The sequence below is a fragment of the Astatotilapia calliptera genome, chromosome 2, assembly GCF_964374335.1.
Source record: "Astatotilapia calliptera chromosome 2, fAstCal68.1, whole genome shotgun sequence".
NCBI classification, from domain to species: Eukaryota; Metazoa; Chordata; class Actinopteri; order Cichliformes; family Cichlidae; genus Astatotilapia; species Astatotilapia calliptera.
The window spans coordinates 6,664,327-6,688,884 of record NC_137423.1 but is presented as its reverse complement, the minus strand read 5'-3'; the positions used below and the strand labels follow the sequence as shown (position 1 = coordinate 6,688,884).

The following is a 24,558-nucleotide window of genomic DNA, read 5'->3' as shown; positions in this document are numbered from 1 at the left end:
GTCTGGACTTCTTTAAGTTGCTTGAAGACGTTTCACCTCTCATCCGAGAAGCTTCTTCAGTTCTAAGGTCAAATGGTGGAGAGTCCCAGATATAAACCTAGTGGGAGTGACCCCCCACAGAGGGACAAAAGGACCCCCTGATGATCCTTTAATCGCCTGAGCCAAGGTGGGAAACTGGGCGTGGGTCCCAATCAGCCAGAGTTTCGGGTGTGTTCATTGTGAAACCTGGCCCCACCTTATCATGCGAATTCCTGAGGTCAGATGGCCCAGGATGTGAGTGGGCGTTAAGGCGTCTGGGAAGGGATCTCAAAACTGGATTATAGATGGCAGAGAGTTGGTGTCGTAAACCCCTTTAGTTTAAAACCACTTTAGTTTAAAACCTAAGTATCTAAAAGAAAAAAATAATAATAATGTTTTTTCTGTTTCCCACTTTACATGGTCTGAAACAAAAAAGGAAATAAAGAACTAAGAAATAACCAAATCTGCTCATTTGCGGTTTGTCACATTTAATTCAGTATAAACAGAATTTTATGGAGCAGCAATAAGGTGATAATGAATGGAGTTTAATTAATGGAATATGTAGCACCGTTAATGCATTACTTTATGGTTGATATATGAGTCTGCGTGTGTATAAATATAAATACACATACGTGTGTGTGTCTCTGTGTGAGTAAGTGAGAGAGTGGGGCAGCCATAAGACCCGTCTCTCTCGCTCTCTTTCTCTCGCACTCTCTCTGCCCCCCCCCCCTCTCTCTCTCTTTCGCGCGCTTCGCTTTCTCTCCCGTTTTAGTCAAGGACAGTTTCGCTTGGCACGGAGGCACTAAACCGCTCCACATCCACTCTGTCGGTGTGCGCTCGTTCTCTTGCCTATACTGCCTACTACGGGATACTTGTGATTGGTTCACCCCCTCCTCTCCTCCCTCCCTCCCCTGTGATTGTATGTAAATCCGGTCAGGACTGAGCCAGTAGGTGAGGTTGGGGCTGGTGGCTCCTACCTCAGTGGCGCACACGAGACCCGAAAGCGGCCGAGGTGAGATCGCTGCGCCGTCGGAGCTGTCCACTCTGTCGTGGTGCTGAACTCTACACCCTCCTCTCGCCTTCTCCTTCCTCCGTCGGCTCTACTGTACTTGGTGTTATTTTGGGAAAGGATTAACAATCTGCCCTTTGGCTGCTTAGAGGTGCAAACTTCTACGGAGCATAGCTCTCTGCCCACATCGGAAATTACCCCCAGACCGTCCGTGGATTTGACCCGACCTCGAGATTATCATTAATTGGTCCTTACTTTGTTGAGAAGTGTTGCTTAAATCCATTCACCGCAACTGTTGTTCGGATTACCCTCCTGGATGGTTAACGTCTGGATTCACAGGTAAGAAAATGTGTGTTTGTGTGTTTTATATGCTGTTGTGGACTAATTGTTAAAGCCCATCCGATTTGAGCGCCTTCCCGAGGAAGTCCTCATTCATCTCTGTGTGACTCGCTATCAGACACACAGCTTAACCCCCATCATCGGTGAGGCGCCACAACTCTTTTCTAATAATCCACCGGGTCAGTCTCCCCGACTCAGAAAATATCTCTCAATCTACTGCCTTAAGCTTTTACCATTTTCAATTTACTTTCAGCCAGGTCCCGGAGACTCAAATCAGCTGATATCCGGATATCTGAAGTTGAGATTATAGTTGCTGTTATGCTGTCGGGGTGAGAGCACTGAAGCACAAACATTCCCCATTGTAACACAATCAATGTTTCTGAAACGATTGCAGGCACGCCGCCTTGCCCAGAGCTTTTAATTTATCCGCGTAGTACTTAGCGTGTTATTTTTTTCCCCCTTGGCACGCTAATCCTTGAGTGACACCGTTAGCAGCGAAGGGATTATACTTTTGTTTTTCATCCTCTGCTTTGCGCCTGACTCATTTGGCAGTACTATATTACGGGCTCTGCCGGGGATGGCCGTTAACTGTGTTGTCTGTCGATTTGCGAAAGAAAATATTTGGGGGTCATTGTTTTAATCTCTGCTGCGGTGCATCAGACGGACTTAAAAGTAGCCCAGCAGAAAACCAGATTAAGTTCTTCAATCGATACGACTTAGATTTTACATGTTAAATCCACTACACGAGGTTACTGTTGCAGGACGTGGGAGCGTCATCATTATTTTTTTGTTTTTTGTGTGGAAAAGTAGGACTCGTGCACATTAATATACAACAGAATTTGTCATGTTTCAAATTAATTTAATAATATATTCTGTGGATAAAAGCACATTCTTTTGAAGTTCATGTTTCAGATGACAATATAATTGGAAATCTTACAGGTTTACTTATGTTTTAAACACATTTATGCATCATCATTCGACACTTTAATAAGAGTTTTAGTTTTAGTGTTTTTTTTCTTAGTGTTTTCTTGCCTTTAAATGATCCAAATACCTCTATCTGCACAGATCATACAAAAACTAGGCTAACTCTTCAATTTTTACCTTTATTATTCTTTTCTTTTTTGATTTGTGGACAAGACTGAATCCTGATTCACCCAGTGACAACTTTACTTGGTTACAGTAAGTGCAGTATGCACATCAAAGGGACAAGACAGAGGATGTCTTCATAAATACTTTACATTCTTGGTGTTTGGTCCTTCCCACACAATGTTGACATACTTTGTAATTCATAAGGTGCACAGATGATGCCAATCCCAGCACATTCCTTGACTAATTGCACCATCAAGTAAAAATCTTGTGTAGAAAGTACAAATGCTACAGAAGCCATGCAGTTTGAACGTTCAGCCATCTGCAGGCCTCTACGATCAAACTTCAAACACTCCATTCCCGCAATGCATCCACTTTATCTTTCGAAGCTCTTTGAAACCGCAAGATAGAATCTATTTCCAATGGTGCATTAGATGGATCTGTGAATCTGGTTTTCAAGGCTGCACTCACTAATTGATTCTCCACTTGAATACAAGCCAGGAACCAAGTAATGTATCATTTATGTAAGTTATATATTATATATACTGTGCAGAATGAAGTGAGGATATTTGATAAACCAGTCTTAATAAATAAGAGTCAGCTGTAGAGGGAAGCGGATAGTGAGATAAGACAATGCTCATTTTTAGAATGACTCTGTAGACTTTGTGCACTGAATGATGCCAATAATATCAGTGCACAATAATGTTCAAGATGACAAAGCTAAATAGCCGTATAAAACATTCTTTTTCTCCACCACACTAAGACCAGAAAAGTCTTTCTATTTCTTCTTTGGACTCCAATTAAGCCATTTAACAAAAGATATACTGTAGGTGGCAGCTGAGCAGGTATAGTGTTAATGGAGCTGCTCTGCTTTTCATTAAAACGACTTTCTTTTGGGCACAGTAGGGAGGCAAAGGCTTTTGAGTCAATAATGCTTTTGACTAGAAGGAAGAATAAAATGCTAGGAAACTGATCAAGGCATTTCAGCTTTGAGAGGAAAAGCACACAATCTGAAGGTGTGAGCACCCACTGATGGTGGCTAGTTGCAGGGGGCAGATTTGGGGTGATATGACAATAAAGCTGTATGTTGGGAAGGAAAATTGCGCTGCCACTGAAAATGGTACCATTTTAGAGTTTTCACCGTGATCTCAGGTGTCCAGGCGTCGCAGCAGGTTCAAAAATCTTTAGCAATTATCCTCTGAGATGTCTTTATGGGCTATTTTAGAGAGGTAAATGGTCTTTGAAAGCAGATTTTATTCTGAGAGAAGTACTCTTGTGTCTTTCTGTGCACATGTCAGATACAACTGTTCATGCTGCAGCCAGGTCAGTTTGAGTAGGTTTTCCCATTAAACCAATAATGGTCTGCTCTGGCCTCTTTTGAAAACTGTACAAGGCCACTGATCAAATGTGGGGGATAAAAACTGTAACACTACCAGTTTCCCGTGTTGAGGTTTCTAACATGTGACCTGAGCATGTGTCACAAGACAACATACTTGCTGTGCCGGTAAAGCTGCTTTAATGGGTTTATACAGTGAACGATGTGCTCGAGTCCCTTGCAGATGGAGGTGTACACACAACCTTTCAACTCTCAGAATTTAACACCATGCTTGATAAACACTTTTTCAAAGCTCCGTTTGATATCTAAAAGGTCTGTTCACCCAAAAGACATCAAAAGAAATGTTCTTGGTATCCAGTCACGCAGATTGTTTTCTTTGCTTTTGAAAAGGTTTAAGAGATAAATGCCTGTTAAACTTCTGCCTCTGCCCAAATATAATGAATATAAATAAATATGAATGTATCTGTGCTAGTTTGAGCCCATTCTATAACTCTTATATGGACTGTTTCTGGTTTTTGGCAGAAACTGGTTCATCTAAAGGGCAGAACATTATTCTTAGAAGTACATGTTTATGTTGATTTAAAGGGGAGCTTTTACGCTTTACCAAGTGAAGCCAAAAGCTGCTCTAAACGCTGCCTCGCAGACAGTTTCTTCTGCTCTTGGTCCTGTATGGTGTCAATTTGAGAGGATATCCCTAAACGGTCAGCTCTTTCTGTAAGCACAGAAGCCCCGCCCACCTGCTGTTCACATCTCATGTTTACGAGGGGCAGCCAATAAAAATAAAAATGAGCTAGTCTGAGATAAAGAGCGAACTGACAGGGATCTTGAACCGTGAATCTAGCAACACTACCTAAACAGAGTTGAAGAATAAAATTAAGGAGCTTAAAATGAGAATAAAAGATCCCCTTTAAACATTTTAGTTCCATAAGCTTTGCAAAATAACTCTAATTCACCTTGGGCAAACAGAAATGAATCAGTGGAGCTAAAGTAAATGAGAAAATATATTTTAGAATTAGCTGAACCAGATAAAGAAAGTTCAGTGCTCAAGATATACTCTCATACTTTTTTGTTTTTACAACCATTTGAAGAAATGTTTTGACTGTGGAACCAAATTTATGGTTGACTAAATTAATTTAGTCAACCATAAAGTCGGGAGGTGAGGGAAAACATGAAGCAGATGTTTTTCAAAGCTTAAAAATGTACCTGCTAACACAAATCAGCAGATTTCTTAGCTAATTTGTTCATCTGATCCTTGGCTTTCCATCTAATATACGAAGCAACATTTTGCCTGTCACTATCAGTGCATCTTCACTCCTGAAATGGCAGCCACATTGTGACAACAAGACTAGGAAGTCACTGCAAACAGCTGTTGATGGCCAAGAAATGTCTCTAGCACATCCTGTGCAACACCAAAAATTCATTTAGTTTTTCAGTATTTGCAGAGTTATTTTAGTATAGCCAGATAGTTAGCGAGGTTTAGCAATACTAGCAGATGCAATTTTGAACTTTGAAAAGAGCTAGCAGCTTCTTCCTGCCTGCCAAGCTCAATGTTTACAGTGCAGACATAATAGTGGCATCAGTCTTCAAATTTCACTCTTGGCAAGAAAATAAGCACAATCCCAAAATATCTCTCTATTCCTTCAGTTTGAATTCTGTTATTTGTTGAAAGATGCCACCTGTACTGACTGAATTTATCAGCAACAGACTGTTCCTAAGTAATGCCTGGTTTCACAGTCATAATGACACTGTGTATATTCTGAATCAGAATCAGAATCAGAATACTTTATTGATCCCTGGGGGAAATAATTTTTTGTTACAGTGCTCCATTTTAAACCAACATTAAGACAAGACAGACAATACACTAACTAAGAATAGTACAATATATACATATACATACATACATACATACATACATACATACATACATACATACATACATACATACATAAGTCACTCATAAATAAATAGTTGGAAAAGAAACATGTGTAGTTGTAGCAGCAAACAGTGTGTTAAGTGGATGCGTTGTACAGGGAGATGGCCACAGGCAGGAATGATTTCCTGTGTCGTTCAGTGGTGCTTTTCGGTAATCTCAGTCTCTCACTGAACGTGCTCCTGTGACTGACCAGCATGTCATGGAGTGGGTGGGAGGTGTTATCCAACATTGTCTTTATCTTGGACAGCATCCGCCTCTCCGACACCACCTTGAGGGAGTCCAGCTCCATCCCCACAACATTGCTGGCCTTACGGATTAGTTTATTAAGTCTGTTGGCATCTGCGACCCTCAGCCTGCTCCCCCAGCATGCAACAGCATAGAGGATCGCACTGGCCACAACAGACTCATAGAAAATCCTCAGCATTTTCTGGCAGATGTTGAAGGACCTCAGTCGCCTCAAAAAATAGAGACGACTCTGGCCCTTCCTGTAAAGTGCTGTGGTGTTTTTAGCCCAGTCCAGTTTATTGTCAATGTGTACTCCAAGGTATTTATAGTCCTCCACAATGTCAACACTGACCCCCTGAATTGAAACAGGGGTCAAGTGTTTCCTGGTCTTCCTGAAGTCCACGATCAGTTCCTTGGTCTTTGCCATGTTGAGCTGCAGATGATTCTGCTCACACCACGTGACAAAGGAATCGACCACAGCCCGGTACTCTGTCTCATCATCCCTGCTGATGCATCCAACCACCGCAGAGTCATCAGAAAACTTCTGAAGATGGCATGTCTCTGTGCAGTGGCTGAAGTCTGTGGTGTAGAGGGTGAAGAGGAAGGGGGAGAGGACAGTCCCCTGTGGTGCCCCTGTGTTGCTGATCACCTTGTCAGACACACACTGTGGGAGACGTACATATTGTGGTCTTCCTGTCAGGTAATCAACAATCCAGGACACCAGAGAAGCATCCACCTGCATCGCTGCTAACTTATCACCCAGGAGGGTCGGCCTGATGGTGTTGAAAGCACTGGAAAAGTCAAAAAACATGACTCTCACAGTGCTCGCCGGCTGGTCCAGATGGGTGTAGACACGATTGAGCAGGTAGATGATGGCGTCCTCAGTTCCGAGACGAGGCTGATAAGCGAACTGAAGGGGATCCAGGTGTGGTCTTACTATGGGTCGCAGCTGGTCCAGGATGAGCCTTTCCAGGGTCTTCATGATGTGGGAGGTCAATGCCACGGGCCTGTAATCCTGGGGGCCACTGGGACGTGGCGTCTTTGGTACAGGGACGAGGCATGATGTCTTCCACATCACCGGGACCCTCTGCAGACTCAGACTCAGCATAAACAGTTTATGAAAGACTCCACACAGCTGGGGGGCACAGGCCTTGAGGACAAGGGGACTCACTCCGTCTGGTCCAGCAGACTTGCCTGAGTGAAGTCTCCTCATTTGCATCTCAACCTGGTATTGAGTGAAGGTGATGGGTGGGGGAGGGGTGTCAGGAATCTCACAGGAGGCAACAGCGCCATGTGAAGAGAGAGGCTGGCACAGTGGTGTGGCTCTGGATTCCAGGCTGACTACAGGTGAGGTTGTGGGGGTAGGAGCAGACACTGTGGTGTCGAATCTATTGAAAAACAGATTCAACTCATTGGCTCTATTCTCACCTCCCTCAGTTCCCCTGCTGTTGGTTGGCCTGAATCCAGTGATGGTCTTCATGCCCCTCCACACCTCTCTCATGCTGTTCTGCTGGAGTTTCCACTCCAGCTTCCTCCTGTAATTGTCCTTAGCCTCTCTGATCTTGTCCTTTAGTAACACCTGGATCTTCCTCACCTCCTCTTTGTTGCCCCCTCTGAAAGCCCTCTTCTTGTTGTTGAGGAGGGCTTTGATGTCCTTAGTCACCCACGGCTTGTTATTTGGGTAACAATGAACAGTCTGAGCTGGAACAATGGAGTCGGTGCAGAAAGTTATGTAGTCTGTGATACACTCAGTAAGCCCATTGATGTCCTCGGCGTGAGGCTCACAGAGTGTTTCCCAGTCGGTCACCTCGAAACAGCCCTGTAGTTCTGCTAAGGCCTCCTCTGACCACCTCCTGACAGTCCTGGTGGTCACAGGTTCCCTCCTCACAATTGGCACATAGCGGGGGGTGAGGTGAATCAGGTTATGATCTGACCTACCAAGTGGGGGGAGGGAGGAGGAGCTGTATGCATCCTTGACGTTAGCATACAGTAAGTCTAAAGTTTTCTCTCCCCTGGTGGGACAGTCCACATATTGTTTGAATGTTGGTAGTGTATTGTCCAGTGATACATGGTTGAAGTCACCCGAGATCACAATAAAGGCACTCGGGTGCTGAGTCTGTAGCCGAGCTATGGCAGAGTGGATAGTGTCACATGCAGCTGTGGGGTTAGCAGAGGGGGGAACATAAACAGCCACCAAGATGACGTGAGAGAATTCCCTGGGTAAATAATACGGCCTGAGTCCAACAGCACACAGTTCAGTGTCCGGGCAACAAATCCTTTCTTTGATTGTTATGTTGGCAGGGTTACACCACCGGTTGTTAACTAAAACAGCAAGCCCACCTCCTTTCCGCTTACCGCTAGCGATGCTGTCCCTGTCCGCCCGAACAGTGTGGAAGCCTTCCACGGAAGCATTCTCATCGGGAATGTCCTGGTGCATCCATGATTCGGTGAAACACATCAGGCTACACTCTCGGTATTCCCTCTGACTCCGTACCAGTGCTGAGAGCTCGTCGATTTTAATTGCCAACGATCGCACATTACCCATCACGATAGACGGCAGACACGGTTTAAACCTCCTCCTCGCTTCGAGCCTCCGCTGTCTCACCGTCACCTTTTTTCTTCTCTTCTGTCCTTGACCTCTGCATCCCCGATGTGTTTTCCTCCAAATTTCAGCTGGTACTTCTGCGGGCCTGGCCAGCGAACCGGCCGGCATCAGGGCGATCAGCTGATCTCTGGAGTAAACAGTCCGTGCGTGTAGGAGATGTGCCGCGGTCCCGTTCCTTGATAAAAGTAACAGTTCCACGGCCACCAGAAGAACAAAAACTCTCTCAATCCACATGATTGAGTAAGAGATAGAAAACGGAGGAAAATACAAGTCAGGAAAAAAAAGAATACGTAGAAAAAAAAAAGCTAAACTAAGAGAAAAGCAGGAGCGAATGTAACAGGCTGCACGCTGGTTGGCGCATGCGCACTAAAGATTCTCACCTGAGAGTTACCCTTTACGGGCACGGTGACTCCACTGGAGCAGTTTGGAGAGTAAAAGCACTTTTAAATTGGGTGTTAATAGGGTGTTTATTTCCAGAAATCACCTTTAGTAGTTTTTCCCTTGTTAGTCTGGGTTTGACCAGCAGTATGGGTATTGTCTGCCTACCTGTTTTTAACAATCATAATGTGGGCTATTTTAAATACAAGGGGCGGCAGTTGAGAAAAAACTGACTAAAGATGGTTAAATCTACATTTCAAGTGTTTTCAGTGTATATTTTCATATAAAAATTGTTTGTTTTTATGTTTCATGACTTAATAGCCCAACCCATCTCAACAATGACACTTGTAACACTGCTCCCCCCCCTTTTCCATCTCTTTTCTTCCCACTCTGAGCTAAGCTTTAACCGCTGCCAACTCCCATCTGTGTCTCTGTGTCTGTCTTTGTTGTTCCCCTCTTTAATACGTGGAATCTTTATTGTGCAGAAGACCCACACAGACTGACGTATGTTATTCTGCTAACATGTTTAGGAGACGCAACCTGCTCCTGACATTCTTTTCTCCTGGCAAGCAGCGGTTTGTTTGATGATGTGAAAAATATTTTTTCCCCCTCCGTTGTGCACGTTGCCTCTCTCTTTTATAGGACTTCACCATTGCATGAAAAGATACAAACAAATAGAAAACCTATTATTATCACATGTAGCTTTTACAGATGAAAACGGCTATAATGTAATTTTGATTACTATTTGCATTTAGCTTGCTGTAATGATGTGAGAGGATCCCTGCTCTGTGTGCAGTGAAATCAAGCTGGCAGCATTTCCACTGGATCATTTTTCTTTTTCCTTGCTTCGAAGATCAATATAAGCTAACAGTATGAGGCCGTGTCTCCTGACTTTTCAAACAGCTCTAGATTTCTGAAGCATGACCTCCTACATTCCATGTCTTGATTGAACTCCAAGTGGATTGTTAAATTGTTATTGTCATAACCTATTTCATGCAGTATGGCAGAACAAGGGTTCCGTGACTACTTTTAAGGCCAAGGCTTGGGGATATATTGAGAAGGCTCTTTGCAGATGGCCAGACCATAACAGAAGTAGAACAAACCTTCAAGGCAAAGGCCAACAGGCTGTAGGTTTCGGCTCTAATCCCGTCGAGCACAGTGATGACAAGTGTGGTTTGAGGCATTGTAAAATACTGTATGTTTCAGTGGGTCTGTTAGGAACCTGGCGGCTTTGGTCAAAGCCAGAGACATAACAGTCTGTCTCTGAAATAATAATGCTGTTGTTTGCTGGTTGTTGGAAGCATCTGATGCTCTGGGAGTAAGGGTGGTCTGGCCATGCGTTGCATTTTAATGATATCACAAGTCACAGTTCGCTGTTCGCTGCTTCTGTGGCCAAGTGTGAGAACATTGTTCAGGGCACAGTACAGTAGATCAGATCGGTCTGATTATGTAATGATTATTAACAATGGGAGAGCCATGTGCCTCTGCCAGGCGGTTTTTCCTGCAGTCTTGTAGTGGCAGCCTGTACTTCCTGACATTTGAAATGGTCTATAAATTAAAGAGCTATAAAAGAAAAGTCAAGGTCTTTGTTGCCTCTGTCTCATATGGAAAGACTCCCAAGACCATAAATGATTGTGATGTCAGCCATATAAGGTTGAAATCTTTGTCAAATCTTTCTCAGGAGTTGCTGCGTTGGGAGTATTTTTGTTGTGCTTCCTGGTGCTCTTGATTGTTAATAACTGTGGTTTTTGGATTAATTGGAAGGTACAACTGAAGCTAATAGTACACACTACACTGTTTATAATTCTCAGATGCTGTGCCAAACTCAACAGAAAGCCTGTGCAAAACATATATTAGAATCCCCTTCATTTTAGCTTTGGGTGGTTTTTTTCAGTGCTGCGATGAATAATGGACACACACTCTGTGGATGAATTAGTTCAAATTTTCATATAGTATAAACTGGCAGTCTGGGACTGGTCACAGTGTGCTATCTGGCATTTCTTAAAGGACTGGCTGTGTGGATCAAAGACACACGATATACTCTGAGAAATTCTCAAGCTTCTTTAGCAGGAACCAAGAATAGAGTCTTTCGATTCCCCTTCAAATGTCACCAAGTCCTGTTTTTTTTACATAAAATTATTTTTGTAGGGTTTTATTATCTTTTTTAATTACTATAATTTCTTAATTCATACATCTTGAGAGAGTGAAACTCCAAAAACTTGAAGTGCATTTCTTATCACTTGGAGTTTATGTTTGAGCTTCAGTTTTTTTTTTTAAATTTTATGATAGAAATTGAAATTGTCACGGAAAGAAGGATTATGTGGTGGAAGACACTGGGCTTACTCCACTGCAATCCTTTGCTTTGTTTTTGGGACTTCCACGTTCGGAGCTACACAAACGTCCCGCTTCTTCGTCCCAGCCCGGCCCACCAAAAGACTTTCGGTCCGGTCTGCAGGAGGATTTGCAGTCTGGCTTACCTCCCTCTTCCCAGAGTGAGCGACGCTCACGCAGCCATCGCTCCGCTTCCTCTGGACAATCAGTGGTGAGCAACAAAGACTGTTTTTCTCATGCTCCCCCTGAACTCATGAATTTAACAAACAATAAATCCACACCTAAGACCCTGAAGGCTACCTGCCATGCAAGTGAATCTAAATCTGCTAACTTAGAGGTAGTTGAGTCTGTGTTTGTTAACCCTGTAAACTCCTTCTCTGAGGATTTAAGAACCAGTTTTCATTCTGCACAATCTGAACCCCGTGTTAAAATGACTAAGACCACTTTACTTGAATCTGGGGGGAGAAATTTTCGGACTGCTGTGAAATTTCCGGAGGCTGCAAGTTCTGTTTTCAAATCAGCTGAAAGGGAGGTGGTTAATGTTTCTAAGCCAGCTTTTCAGCCATGTACTTTTCAGCAAGGGCACAGGCAGTTGGTAGGGACGGAGATTGCAGGCTGTAACTTAGGCTCTCTAAAGGAAGAGGCTGTCTGCTCCCCAAGGACATTTAAGGACTCTAGTTGCCCCTCTCTACAATCTATTGAGACTGTGGCTCCTCCTAGGGACTGTTCTGTATCCCTGTTGGATGTGTGTGAGGTTGCCCACTCTGCAAAGACTATATGCCCAGACCCAGTTGGCAATATTGTGCATTTTGAGGTCGTTCCTGAGCTTCTCTCTCTCCTCCTGTTCCTGCTCCCAGGGTAGCTCGGGCCCAGCGTTCGCCTCCACCCATTTCAGTTCCTCGGGTGGGAGGGGCTGGTGTTCAGCTGGTGCCAGCACCTGTTCCTGTGTCCGCTGGAGGCTCAGGTGAGCCCGTCCAGCAGTTTTTCTCGTGTTCAGAAGGCTCAGGAGGATTAGCTCAGTCACCTTCACAACCACCGTCACTACAACCTCTATTGCAGTCCCTAGCTCAGTCTCCACCTCCACCACATTCAGCCCCGCTACCCATAGCTCAGTCACTACCACAACCAGACTTACTACAAACTTTGTTACAGTCCATAGCCCAGTCAGTAGCTCAGTTGGTAGAACAATCATTAACTTTGTCATCAGTTCAGTCAGCCACACATCTTCACCCTCAGCCAGGGGTCCCAATTGCCTCTGGCCCTGCATCTGCTCTGGCTGGAGGGCCCAAGGAGCCTGTCCAGCTTCAAGTCTCGTCAGCTGGGGGTTCAGGAGAACCCAGCCAGCCTCATGTCTCGTCAGCTGGAGGGCCCAAGGAGCCCGTCCAGCCTCAAGTCACGTCACTTGGGGTTCGGGAGAACCCAGCCAGCACATCCTCATGTCTGCTGACCTTCCGGGGAAGTCTGTTCAGCCGTCGCCTGCAGCATCGTCGCCTGCAGCATCGTCGCCTGCAGCATCGTCGCCTGCAGCATCACCACATTCAGGTTCCGCAGCCACCTCGCTGCTGTCAGGTTCCGCAGCTGCCTCGCTGCCATCTGGTCCGGCCTCTGGGTCTTCATCCACTGGGTCTTCACCTTCGTCTGGTCCTGCCTCGTCTGGTCCGGCCTCTGGGTCTTCATCCACTGGGTCTTTGCCTTCGTCTGGTCCTGCCTCGTCTGGCCCTGCCTCGCCTTTGCCGGCCACCTTCCAGGCCTTTATTTGAGCATTGAGGGCGGCCTCCTGAGCGAGGCCTTCGGACCTGCTCAGTAGCTGCCGCCACCGGCTGCTCTGTTGCTGCCACTGCTGTCCGCACGGCCGGCCCCCTGAACTGTTTTGGCCCCGTGCGGTCTACCTTCGGGTCGACCCCCTGAACGTTTTTGTGGACTCGTGTTGGGATCCGGTCTAGTTTTGTTTGGATCATTACTGTAATCCTGGACTTCTGATTTCTCGGACTGTTTCTAGGTCTCCAGTGTTTTTGGTTTTTGAACTATTTTCCTGACCTCCCGTGTGTTGAACTGTTTTTCTTGTGTTTATGGACTGTTCTGGACTCTTGCTCCTTGTCTTTTGTTTGGTTTCTGTCCCTCCATCCTGGACCCCCTCCGCCCGTCCTGGCCTGGTGCTCTGGTTTTGTTCTGTTTTTTTTTTCGTTTAGGACTGTCGGGAGCCAGCCCTTAGAGAGGCGCTACTGTCACGGTTCTGGGTCAGTTTGACCCAGTATTTTGAGTTGTTATGTTTGGTTTATTTATGTTTCTCTGGTGCTTTGTTGGTTTTTATGATGAATCAGTTATTCTGGTATGTTTCTGCATTATGATTAAGGTTCGGGTTGTATTTTGTTATTATCGCCGGTTTAGTTCAGTGTCTAATCTGTCTCACTCCGTCAAGTCAGTGTCCTAGGAAAGTCGTGTTTCCTGTTTTACTTTGAAGGTTCATGTTTCTGTCTGTTGTCAGTGTGTTCAATTTTACTGCTCCCCTGTCTCGTTAGTCTAATTTCTCCCTCCTGTTTTCCATTCCCTGATTACGTCCCTGTGTATTTTAGCCCTGTGTTTGTCCTTGCTCATTGTTGCGTCGTACCATCAGATTATGCCTGTGTGTTTCTGTTCTCAGTATTCAGTGTTCACTTCATGTTTTGTCTTCATGCCAGCAATAAAGCTGAGGTTTTGAGTTGTATTCAGTGTCCAAGTCTCGCATTTGGATCCTCCTCTCCATCCGCCTGCACACAGAGCCCTGACAGAAATTTAAAAAGTTTTGTTTTTTAGTTTCTTCCCTATAAAGTAGAGGGGGCTTTGATTCTTCTTCATCAACAGATAACGTTTGCCTACTTCAGACGAAGTCATAAACATTAAAATATTTACTATTACAAGAAATATAAATGAGGACTATTTGATATTTAGGGAATTACATTTATTTACTTTTTGCCAAACTCCCAGGTCTGTATCATAAATGCCTCCCTAGTATCTGGTTAGATCAGGTTAGACAGCTATAAACTGCTTGCATAGGCAGACAGCAATGTAAATGCAAATTGCACTGAGGTTGTTCTTCTTGCCTTTAATTCTGTTTGATTAATTTATGATTAATGAAACATATTAAATTAAACTATATATAAATGATGGACGTAGCCTTTGATGTCCACCATCGATTTGTGAAGCTATATATTCAGGTTTTTTTTTTTATGTGTGTGTGTATGTCTGTGTGTGTGTGTGTGTTCCTGTCTAGCTATCTTTGTGAGGACCGAAATCTGCATTCTACTGTACTTGTGAGAACCAACAGTCACTTGTGAGGACACACAAACCCGGTCCTCACAAATTTGAAGTCATTTTTGAGGCTCAAAATGTGGTTTTAGTATCAGGGTTATGTTTAGGTTTAGGGTTAGGCATTCATTTTTGGTTAGGGTAAGAGGCTAGGGAAAGCATTATGTCAATGAAGGTCCTCACTATGATAGCTGAACGGGGTTGTGTGTGTGTGTAAAGTTTGACATTTTTGAGAGACTGCCTCAAGTGGCCATTAGAAGAAATGCAGTATTTAACTCTTTCTCAATGACTTCACTTTTTATCCCTGAGTGCCTGTTGGCAATATGAACGTGGAGAGAGCAAGGACTCATGGGATTGTTAATATTTAAGTTAAAGAAATTAGACAAGTTACTCTGCAATTACTCAACTACTTTTTATACTGAGGATGTTAGTGGAACTACTTGCACAGTCCCACCAACCTTTCTGATAACACTGTTTTATAATAATACATTTTTCTGAGGAAAATAGTTGCAATTTTTTGTTTGCTTGTTTTTGTTTTTTGTTTTAATGTGAAAACACCCAACAATACATTTTAGAAAATATTGAGTGAGCTTAGTTCATTTGTGTCCAGTGTTTTCTGTTTTTGGAATAAGCGAGAGGAAAATTGAAGTGTTTCCCATACATTTGTACTGTATTTTATATCTATGAAAAATCTTTGTGTCTCTATCTGGACAGCAAAATTGCACACCCTGTTTGAGGAAAGGAAAAAAAACAGTTTGAGTGCCTGCAGGATCACTCAGTCAGTCTCAGCGATCACTGGAAGCCCACAGCCCACACAAAACATTTACAGTCCTGCAGAGAACAAAGCAGGCAGCCAAGTAAGAAGCACATGAGAGGCTCATTAGCGTTCCAGTGATTGACCAGCTGAACTCTACTTACCCTCACAACTTCCTTAATGTTTTAACTGCTGTAAATCTGTTCTCCTATGTACCAATATCACACATTTGGCTTCTCTGTGATTCCAACAGGACTCTTTTCATACGCCTAATGCAAAGTAAGACTCATAAGCAGAGTCAAATGAGATGCCAGTGTTCTCAAGGAGGGAATCTACCTGCTATGTTTCTCTTGAATTTTCTCTTGAAGTACCTACTTTCTGAGTGTGAGGATCATTGAAATTCCACATTTGATTTCAAAAGTTTCTCTGCCCAGATTTGGACTGCCTGCCAGGATTTATAGCAGATTAACTTTGAAAGTGATTTAGCTCTCAGGCTCTGCAGTCACTACCAGGGCAGAAAAATAACTTTTTCTCATCCTCTATCTCCATCCTCTCTGGCTCACATGTTCTCACATTCGCTAAATACTCCAAACATGCAAAATATGAATTGCTTGTATGACAGTGACAGTGAAATGATGAGTATAAGTTTAATATTAATAAGAGATTTGGGCGTGGAAATGCATTCACACGCAGGTCTGCAGAGGAATCAACTCATCTCATCGCTTGCACACAGCTCAATGTAAGCATAGCCCGCAAGCATTTCTGACATTCCTCCATCCGTGGTAAACGTGTGGTGCTTGGAGGATTTAGTGAGAAGACACAATACGCCAGCGTAAGTTCAAAGCACAGTGTTATCACAGTTTATGTGTATGGATAATATCTGAATGAAATGGATAACAGCCTCATAAAATGGATGGTGGGTGATGAATTATGTCATCACAACATGCAGCCAACAAATTTACACAAGGATCCATCTCAGTCTTTATCTGTCATCCGGTGGCACAGGAACACACTCCTGTTATCTGCTTGGCATTTGGAGTCATTGCCCTGTCTAATGAGTCGGGGATATCGGACCAGTGGCTTCCTACGGAGTTGAGAAGGAAGGCTGTAGACGGGAAGTTTCTTCTTTGAAGCCGCTTTGAACTTAGTTTGGCAGCGAACTCAGAGGCTTGTAAATGTAGCGACTGAGATTTGATTGATGGAGGGGTTTTGAATGATGATACAAGTCTCTTTGAAGTCTTTTTGTGCTGCAGTTTAATGCATTTAATCTTGCATTTATTCATTTTTGTTCACCCAAGGGCACTGTAACAAATTGAAATGTTATTATCATATACTTGGGCTGCTATACCTAATGTGTTAGTGAATAATTCATATGTATACAAGAAGCAACAAGGGGTAGCTATTCTCACACATGTGCTTTTCTAAACCTAACAGTCGCACATGTGAAAATGCAAATAGTCAGATTGAAATGACCTTTAACCTGCCGGCTCCCTTGTGCAATTTTTTGATTGCGCGTATGTAAGAACAGAACAAGTGTAAAATAAATTCACAGTTAGTGGGTGGATGTCACGGCCTCCTGCATGCTTCATACAGGCAGAGCCATCACCTAAACCAAAGTATTTTCAGTAGAGAAAACATGTGAAGAGCATTCTCCCCTGCTGCGTGCTACTGTACATGTGAAAAAAGGGCAACTTTTGATGTCATGGTTTCTCTATTCACTCGATATTACCGTGTGAAAAGAGAAACCATGTTCACCGCCTAAATTTGTCAGCCTCTTGTTTGGCCCTAAGCAGTGAGTGCAGCTGCTGCTGGAAATTACCAAATCATATAACAGAAAAGTTGTTTTTAGATTAAATTGCTAAAATTCTCTGTAGCAACTAAGAGTAGCATATTTTTTCTGGATTGTTAGTCAGTTAATTTGGGGGGGGTGGGGGGACTGCTGATTAGCAAAAGCTACAAGAGCACAGAGCTTTTGATCATGTGACCAAATCTTCATCAGGTGTCATGACTGATGTTATGTTTAATTTTTTTTTTTTTTATTCTGTAGGGAATTCTTTTCCACATTGACTCAAGAGTTTAGATTCAAAATCACTTGTTGACCTTGAAAGCAGCACTTGACAAAACAATCTCAGCTGCACTCAGCTAGCTGTTCGGGAGATTTCAACTGTCAGTTTTAATTGTAGGTTGGGAGTTTAATTTCTATTTGGCACCATCATGACTGCCGTAGTGGTGGCTGAGTGCTTTTTCAACCCCGCGTTCCATTCACAAGTCATGCTATCTGGAATTATTAGCAGTTAAGTGCTCAAAACGTAAACATTGTTTGCCAGTTCGATAATTATTCTATCAAGTATATATAGTCAGAGGCTGGTAGTAGACTTCTTGAAGCTAGGTTGAGCTGAGCATGAAATCAGCAGCATGCTTCATAACACACAGTCACACCTGAGAGCTGCCCTGAGTAAGCACAGTTTTTATCTACTACTCACCATCAGCCCAGCGAGCACAAAATGGGAGTTAAGTTCACCTTAGTGGTGGGTAATGAGGTAAGAATATGTCACTCAGTCAGTCATACTCTGTAGTGTTTTTTGCTTTATCTTGTTTTGTCTTTTTCTGTTTTTCTTTCCTTTTTTGTGGTTGAACATATTTAACTGGAAGATTTGTATTAGTAAAAAAATAGACAGCCTTTACAATAACAGAAAAAAAAACGAGGAATGAGAGTGGAATATAAAACAGACTCAACAATATGATACAGAGATGGGCGCGTTACTGTAATCTGATTACTTTTTTCAAGTAACGAGTAAAGTAAGGGATTACTATTGCAAAAACGGTAATTAGATTACCGTTACTTTCCCGTAGGAAAGCTGTGTTACTGCGTTACTAAAACCGTGATTTTTTGCGAGAATGTCTCACGACAGTGACGTAAGCGAGTGCGCCATTAGTGACAACAGCTGTGTGCAGATCAACAATGGATCACATATCGATTGTGGGAGAGAGTATGAGCGTGGAGCGTTTAAAGCGTGGAAGTACTGACCTTACTTTGAGTTTGATTCCATAAAAAGTGACAAAAACATTAGTGTCCATCGTGCGTGGGAAGAAAACTTCTTTTTACAGCGAAAAAACCCCTAAACTTCCGAGCAAGCACCGAGTGCGCAACGACGTAATGAGAAATTCACAGAGAAACTCGTGGATTCTTCAACTGACCGCGGCACACCTGCACCAGGGTAAACCTCCGCCTACCGTAGTCCTGCTTTACAGGTGAAAATAGAGCAACAGGACCGCTGAGTCTTTGACTTTATTTATTTTCTGCTGTGTTTTACTTGCATCTATTTGAAAGAGTGAGTGTAAACACAAAAAATATTTTATTTTATGTGCTGGAATGTGTAGAAAATAGGTTTAAATGTTAAACTAATTTATTCAAGTCAGAGAATGTTGCATATCATTAAATTTTTGCTTGATGCATAAAGTTAAAAGATTAAAACTGATAAAACAAGTTTAAAAAAAGATACTTTTCCATTTGATTACATTTTATATGATGGATTATGTAGAAAAAGTAGAATTGGGCTGAAAGATCTATCGCTTTAGTACCTATTCAGGTTGTAAATCGTGTTTTTAAAAAGTAACTAAGTAACTAAGTAATTAATTACTTTTGAAAATAAGTAATCAGTAAAGTAACGGGATTACTTTTTTGGGGAAGTAATCAGTAATTAGTTACTGATTACTTTTTTCAAGTAACTTGACCAACACTGATATGATATCTACAAAACAAACAAAAAAAAAACCCCAAACAAGATTTAATAAAGTTCCACGGTCCAATAAACTCTTCCTACTCCTCTTCATCCTGCAGAATTGCTATTGCCTGTTCCTTTGATAACAAGTCCATGAAGTCATTTTGCCAGTTATTCATACTGAAAGAATGTGTTTATGTTATTTGCAGTTCATTAAAATTATCCTTTTAGTTGATAAAAGAAAAATATCAGTGATAAATCCATGTTTGGATCAGTGACATTTTCATATCTACTATATGTCTCTGGTCAAGGTTTGATATCTCTATTGAGAAAACATGACAGTTTTTCAGTAATATCCATTTAAAGGTGCTTAACTCAAGGATAGTACCACAGCAAATGCCTAAAGGTGTAATCACCTTTGCAACCACTGCACACAGTGTTGATGATGTATGATCAATTTTCTACAGTGTACAGGTTATGTTGTGGTTCCTATCTATTAAAAACAATAATGCTACACCACATTCAGTGGCTTACATGCTACAACTTGCCTTATATTATTGATTTGTTTTCCCTATTATCCATCCATTTACTTAACAAGTTATCCATGCAGGATACACCCTGGACAGGTTGCCAGTCCTGTGAGGGTGCACAGAAAGATAAGCAGCAATTCACATTTATATTCATGTCAGTTAAGAATCACTAATTAGCCTAATATCCATGTCCTTGGACTGTGGAGGGAAGCCAAAGTAGGCTACCAAAAGAACACCCATGCATGCACTGGAAGACCACTCCACCTCTCTACAGCAACATTCGAACCCAGGACCATCTTGCTGTGAGGTGACAATGCTAACTACATTTAAAGGGCATTCAACATATTGTTTTAAGCACATCTTGTTGGTTGTTAGCACCATGCTGTTTGGTAGTGGTCGTATTAGACCCCTTCCAGGTGGGAGGCTGCGTAACAATGTAGTAGAGGCCACTGGATGTCTTAAGCATGGACAGTCAAAATGGAAGACTTCTTTTACTTTAGTTGTGGGTAAGAGCTGAGTGTTTTGCAAATCAAGAGAGAAGGCTGTGCTAATGATATTCTATCCATGACACTTAACTCCAAAATCAAGAAAAAGATTTGTAGCGTATATTGTATATGGAGATTTAACAAATAAATATCTGTCTTCTGCTTCATATTTAAATGTTACAGTTGTTTGAAATGGGCTTGGATGTCCTTTTATAAAAGATTTTCCTTTCTTGCAAAAAAAGGTTATAACAGGCTGATGCACACAACCGAGCCAAATGTGTGAAGATGAAAGCTTTTTGTAAAGATCCTCTAGGTGATGTTAATTAATTGTTGAGTAAGCTGACCCATCCTCTACTCCATCCTGCATTTCTTCACTGTCAGGGTATTTTGACCTCCTGCCAACACATGGTGCGTAATCATGCACATGGTTTCTGTTTGTCATACCTTATATTCAAACTGCAGATCAGTGAGTGATGTGATTAATTTTTGAGTGCATAACTGCATACATTTGCATATTAATATAGAAAACTGCATTTTTGTCAAATTTGTTCAATTCTTCACTGCCTACAGAGCTGATATTAACACCTACAAATTATAAAATGACAATAACACTAACATGAAATGTACACAAATTAGTGCATTAATTAGCTTAATGAATTAGTCCATTAGCATAACTGGTCATATTTAATATATCATGGTGATTACGGCAGCTAAATTGCCTCCTATTTGGACGTGATCCAGAATATCTGAGGGATGATTATTAAGGCTGTGCCAGGTTTGGGCCTCAGCCTTTTTTAGATTTGGCTCAACTAGTAGGACTCAATTTAAGCTCCACAAAGAAATCCCCCCTTTCTGAAAATTGCTCCTTAGATAAAATGAAAGAAATAAAGCGGAGGCATGCTTTTCTTTTTTTTCTTTTCTTTTTTTTAAAAAGAGCCCTTTTCAACTATTTTCTCACATTGTGGCTAGTATTTCTTCTCATTATCATGCTGTGAATAGCAAAAACCACCATACAGTTAATGAAGTCCAATGGCATTTTACCCGTTTAAACAGTAGGCTGCTGTCAAAGAGGTGGCTTAAAGGTGAGCTTGGGTTAGTTAATCTGTCATAAAATGCTCTTTCTTCCTGAATCTAAACACAAAGAAAGCCCAGAGGACCTTATTACAACTCCTCAGGTGCCACCGACACATATTTTTCACTCTTTAAGTCTCAGTCAGTCAAAAAAGTGTTAGTGACATCAGCATAACGAAAGGTCACGCATGACCGGCTCTGTGTAGAAACATGAGTTAAATATATTGAATACAAAATTATCTTCCAAATATGGAGATCACAGGGAAATTAGAGGCCGCACACAAACCAGAATCCATGTTAGCTGTCAGCAGATACAGCTGCCAGCACAGCTGGGAATCTGCAGAGGAAGTGCTCTCATAGCAAAAAGACGCTGCATATCCTCTCACCAACACATCTGTCACCATGTCATTTGAGATGAATGGCCAGTGATTACACAATGATGGTTTTGTCAGGAGGTGGCATCTAACCACCTAATTCTGGATAAATGACAAGAGGGTTCTTGTTGCCACATCCTTCTGAGACAAGACAGCATGGATGGGTTGTCAAATCAATAATATATATATTTAAGGAATCTTTTCCAGATATTATTATTCAGATATTTTATATTATTTTTTTATATATATACACACTTGTAAATAGTCCCCTTAGAGCATGAGACAGCACAATGGAATAATAATTTGCCTCACCTGTGCTCAGTGGTTTTTGAGCACTGAGTATGATACACAGCTTGTAACCCTAGACTTGCATGTGGCCAGTTCTACCTTCTAAGTATTACCTTAGAGGCATCAACATTTCTGCAGGAAGGACCAACTTCAAGAAACTTTCCTTACTCTTGGACAGGATCCTCCTTAACACAGTGCTGCTTATTAATATCACAGAAGGCTGATTCGAAAAGATATTCCATTCATATTCATATTTGATTTTATAAACATCTGTTTGTTTTAGTACTTTTCTTCAAGTATAAAAAATGCTCACAGGAAGTATGCTTTATGTTTCCAGGTGCTATAACAGCTTGCAGTAAAAAGAGAAGCAGAGCAGTTATCATGAACAGCAAATCTCACCATGACTTTATAGATAAAAGAGCACAAAAGTACAAAAACTAAAACTTCATCAAGAGAAAGTCAAAGATAAAAAAAAGGCAACAGCATGGGCCAGAAATTTTAAAAGACAAGTGATCTCCGGCATTGCAGTGCCAAATTTCTACAACTGTGATTATGTAGCTCTCCAGGTTCCTGCCAAAAGACTGTGCAAGCAGATCAACACTGCAGTTATGTTTAACTGCACAGCGATAAAAGACTGTGAGCAACTACAAGGACTAAAGATGTAAAATAACCAAAAAAAGTGGAATTTTAGGTCTTTAATGCTGGAAAAAGTAGTTTGGAAAAACGATTCCAGCTTAATATAGATCCAATAAAGAGCATGGGTTTTCATGCTGCATTATGCTGTGTTCTGGGGGGGTCCTCCCCAAGGACATTTTGACCTTCAGACACATAATTTCCCACACTAGCGGATTTTTTCTACCCTTTCAACCTTAGTTAGTAGTGAAAATGTCTTCAAAGGAAAAAACAACGAAAAGCTTACTAACAATTCAAAATATACCAGAATACGTTACAATAAGGTTCTCTGGCATTCTGTATTGCTCTCAAACAATTATGCTCAATTATGCTTGTTTTTTCTGATATTATTATCCTCTCTATGTCAACACACGTACAGACATAATTTGTTCTTCTGTCCTCCTTTGTGTTTGTCTGATTTCAAACATCAGAGTGTTCTGTTTGATATCAGGCTTCTACTTGCTTTAATGTGCATGTGCCACCTGTAGTCCAGCAACATTTACACTGATGTTCGAAACTCCAATTATGTCACACATGTCTGTGTTTTGGGATGATTATTGAGGAATCACGTACATGTCAGCTATGTTATTAAGGCTGATTTGCAACAACAAGAACAAGCAATTTTGGCAAACTACACTACAAACTCACACAGCGCTCTCAGCTTCCTCCTTTAACTTTTGCCTCACTGATAAATGTCATTATGTTTTTTATTTCCTAATGTTGCTGCTTTTGCCATATTTTTGTTATATGTGCTGTAGCCATTGAGGAAGATATTCCTCCTGTGTACCTAGTGAAATCTACACCTGTAGGCTCAGTTGCCTTCTTTAGTTTTCCATAGCACTTTTCTAAAAACGAATAGTAAATATTAATGATAATAATGAAAATAAAATAATAATAAAAGAAGCTCTGCTTCTAAATCAAAATCCTAAAACTAGCGTTGAGGAAATCTTAACATCTGTTGATGTCAAAATTGAGTGAAAATGAATCAAACTCGATGTGCATGGTGATGTTCACGGTGATGACCATGCATGAATTGGCTTTATTCTGTCAACGTTTAATTAGCAATATTTGACAATAAATGAACAAAACAAACAAACACTAGGCACTGTCTTGCTGTCTTGGTATGCATAATGAAAGCACCCTTGAAGACTGAATCCTGTGCATGAAATGATAATAAATAGAAGTTAGCGCATGACTGTGGACTTCTAATTCATAGGGGGCTGATAACACTTATGTTTTGCAAAGAAAGTGGAAATTTGTCTAGTGTGGACTCGGTGGAAATTTCAGGAAATACACTGAAAAGGTTGGCAACTGTTCTGGAAATTAATTATAAACAATCCCACATTTATCCGCTCCATAAATGAAACTCCAGCGCAAGCCTCTTATCAGTGTGGTAATTAAAGGCTTTGATTTGCACTGGCTGGAAGTGAACAGAGTCCTGGGATCACTGCTGGAAGTGACCTGAGGATTGTTTAAAGCTTTCGGCAATGTTATCATTTTTGAAAGATTCATATAAAATCAAATCCCGACGCTTTGCCATTGACACATATCTTAGTTTTAATTTATGATTTGGAGCCAGTATACTATACATGCTCAGGTTATAGCATGCAAGCCTATGCTGGGAAATATGAGACTTGTGAAATAAAAACCTTAATATGAAGGCACAAATCTCAACCTTTCCCAATAAAATAAAGGTCAAATGTAATATTTTCATCTTTTTACAGAGGGAAATTACTCTCTTGTTGATTCTGCTGACCAGTTTGTAGTTTCACAGTAGATACCTGGCTGGGACTGAGTACATTGCCCGGGGTGGATCTCAACAATATTTTCTGGAGGGGAGATTTTTGTCCTGTTTCTTCAAAATCCCATTTCTCTAAGTTCGTCTCAGGATATAAACTTATATTCACCAGCCAGCTCCTCTAACCTCTAGGCAAGTGCTGCCCCTTTTTATGAACCCACTTTGCCATTTATTAACTGACTCACTGACTGCAAGTCCTGCAGAAGGAAATATAGTCTGTTTGAGTTGTTAGAATTCGTACCCCCGTATAACCATTAGAAAACCTAAGTGAAAAGCTTGTTTTTGCCCTATGCAAAACATTTTCAGCATGTCCCTTTCA

The 24,558-nt window shown here is 41.7% G+C and overlaps 1 protein-coding gene across 2 annotated transcripts in view; it reads left to right on the top strand.

Annotated features, from left to right (window-relative positions):
- Nucleotides 1-665: 665 nt before the first annotated feature.
- fstl5 (follistatin-like 5) overlaps nucleotides 666-24,558 on the top strand; it is a 198,655-nt gene continuing 174,762 nt past the window's right edge. For both annotated transcript variants that reach the window (XM_026182987.2, XM_026182971.2), the window contains exon 1: nucleotides 666-1,366. In XM_026182987.2, coding sequence (XP_026038772.2) covers nucleotides 1,344-1,366 — 23 coding nt within the window. In that variant the 5' untranslated portion in view covers nucleotides 666-1,343. The remainder of the gene's footprint in view (nucleotides 1,367-24,558) is intronic.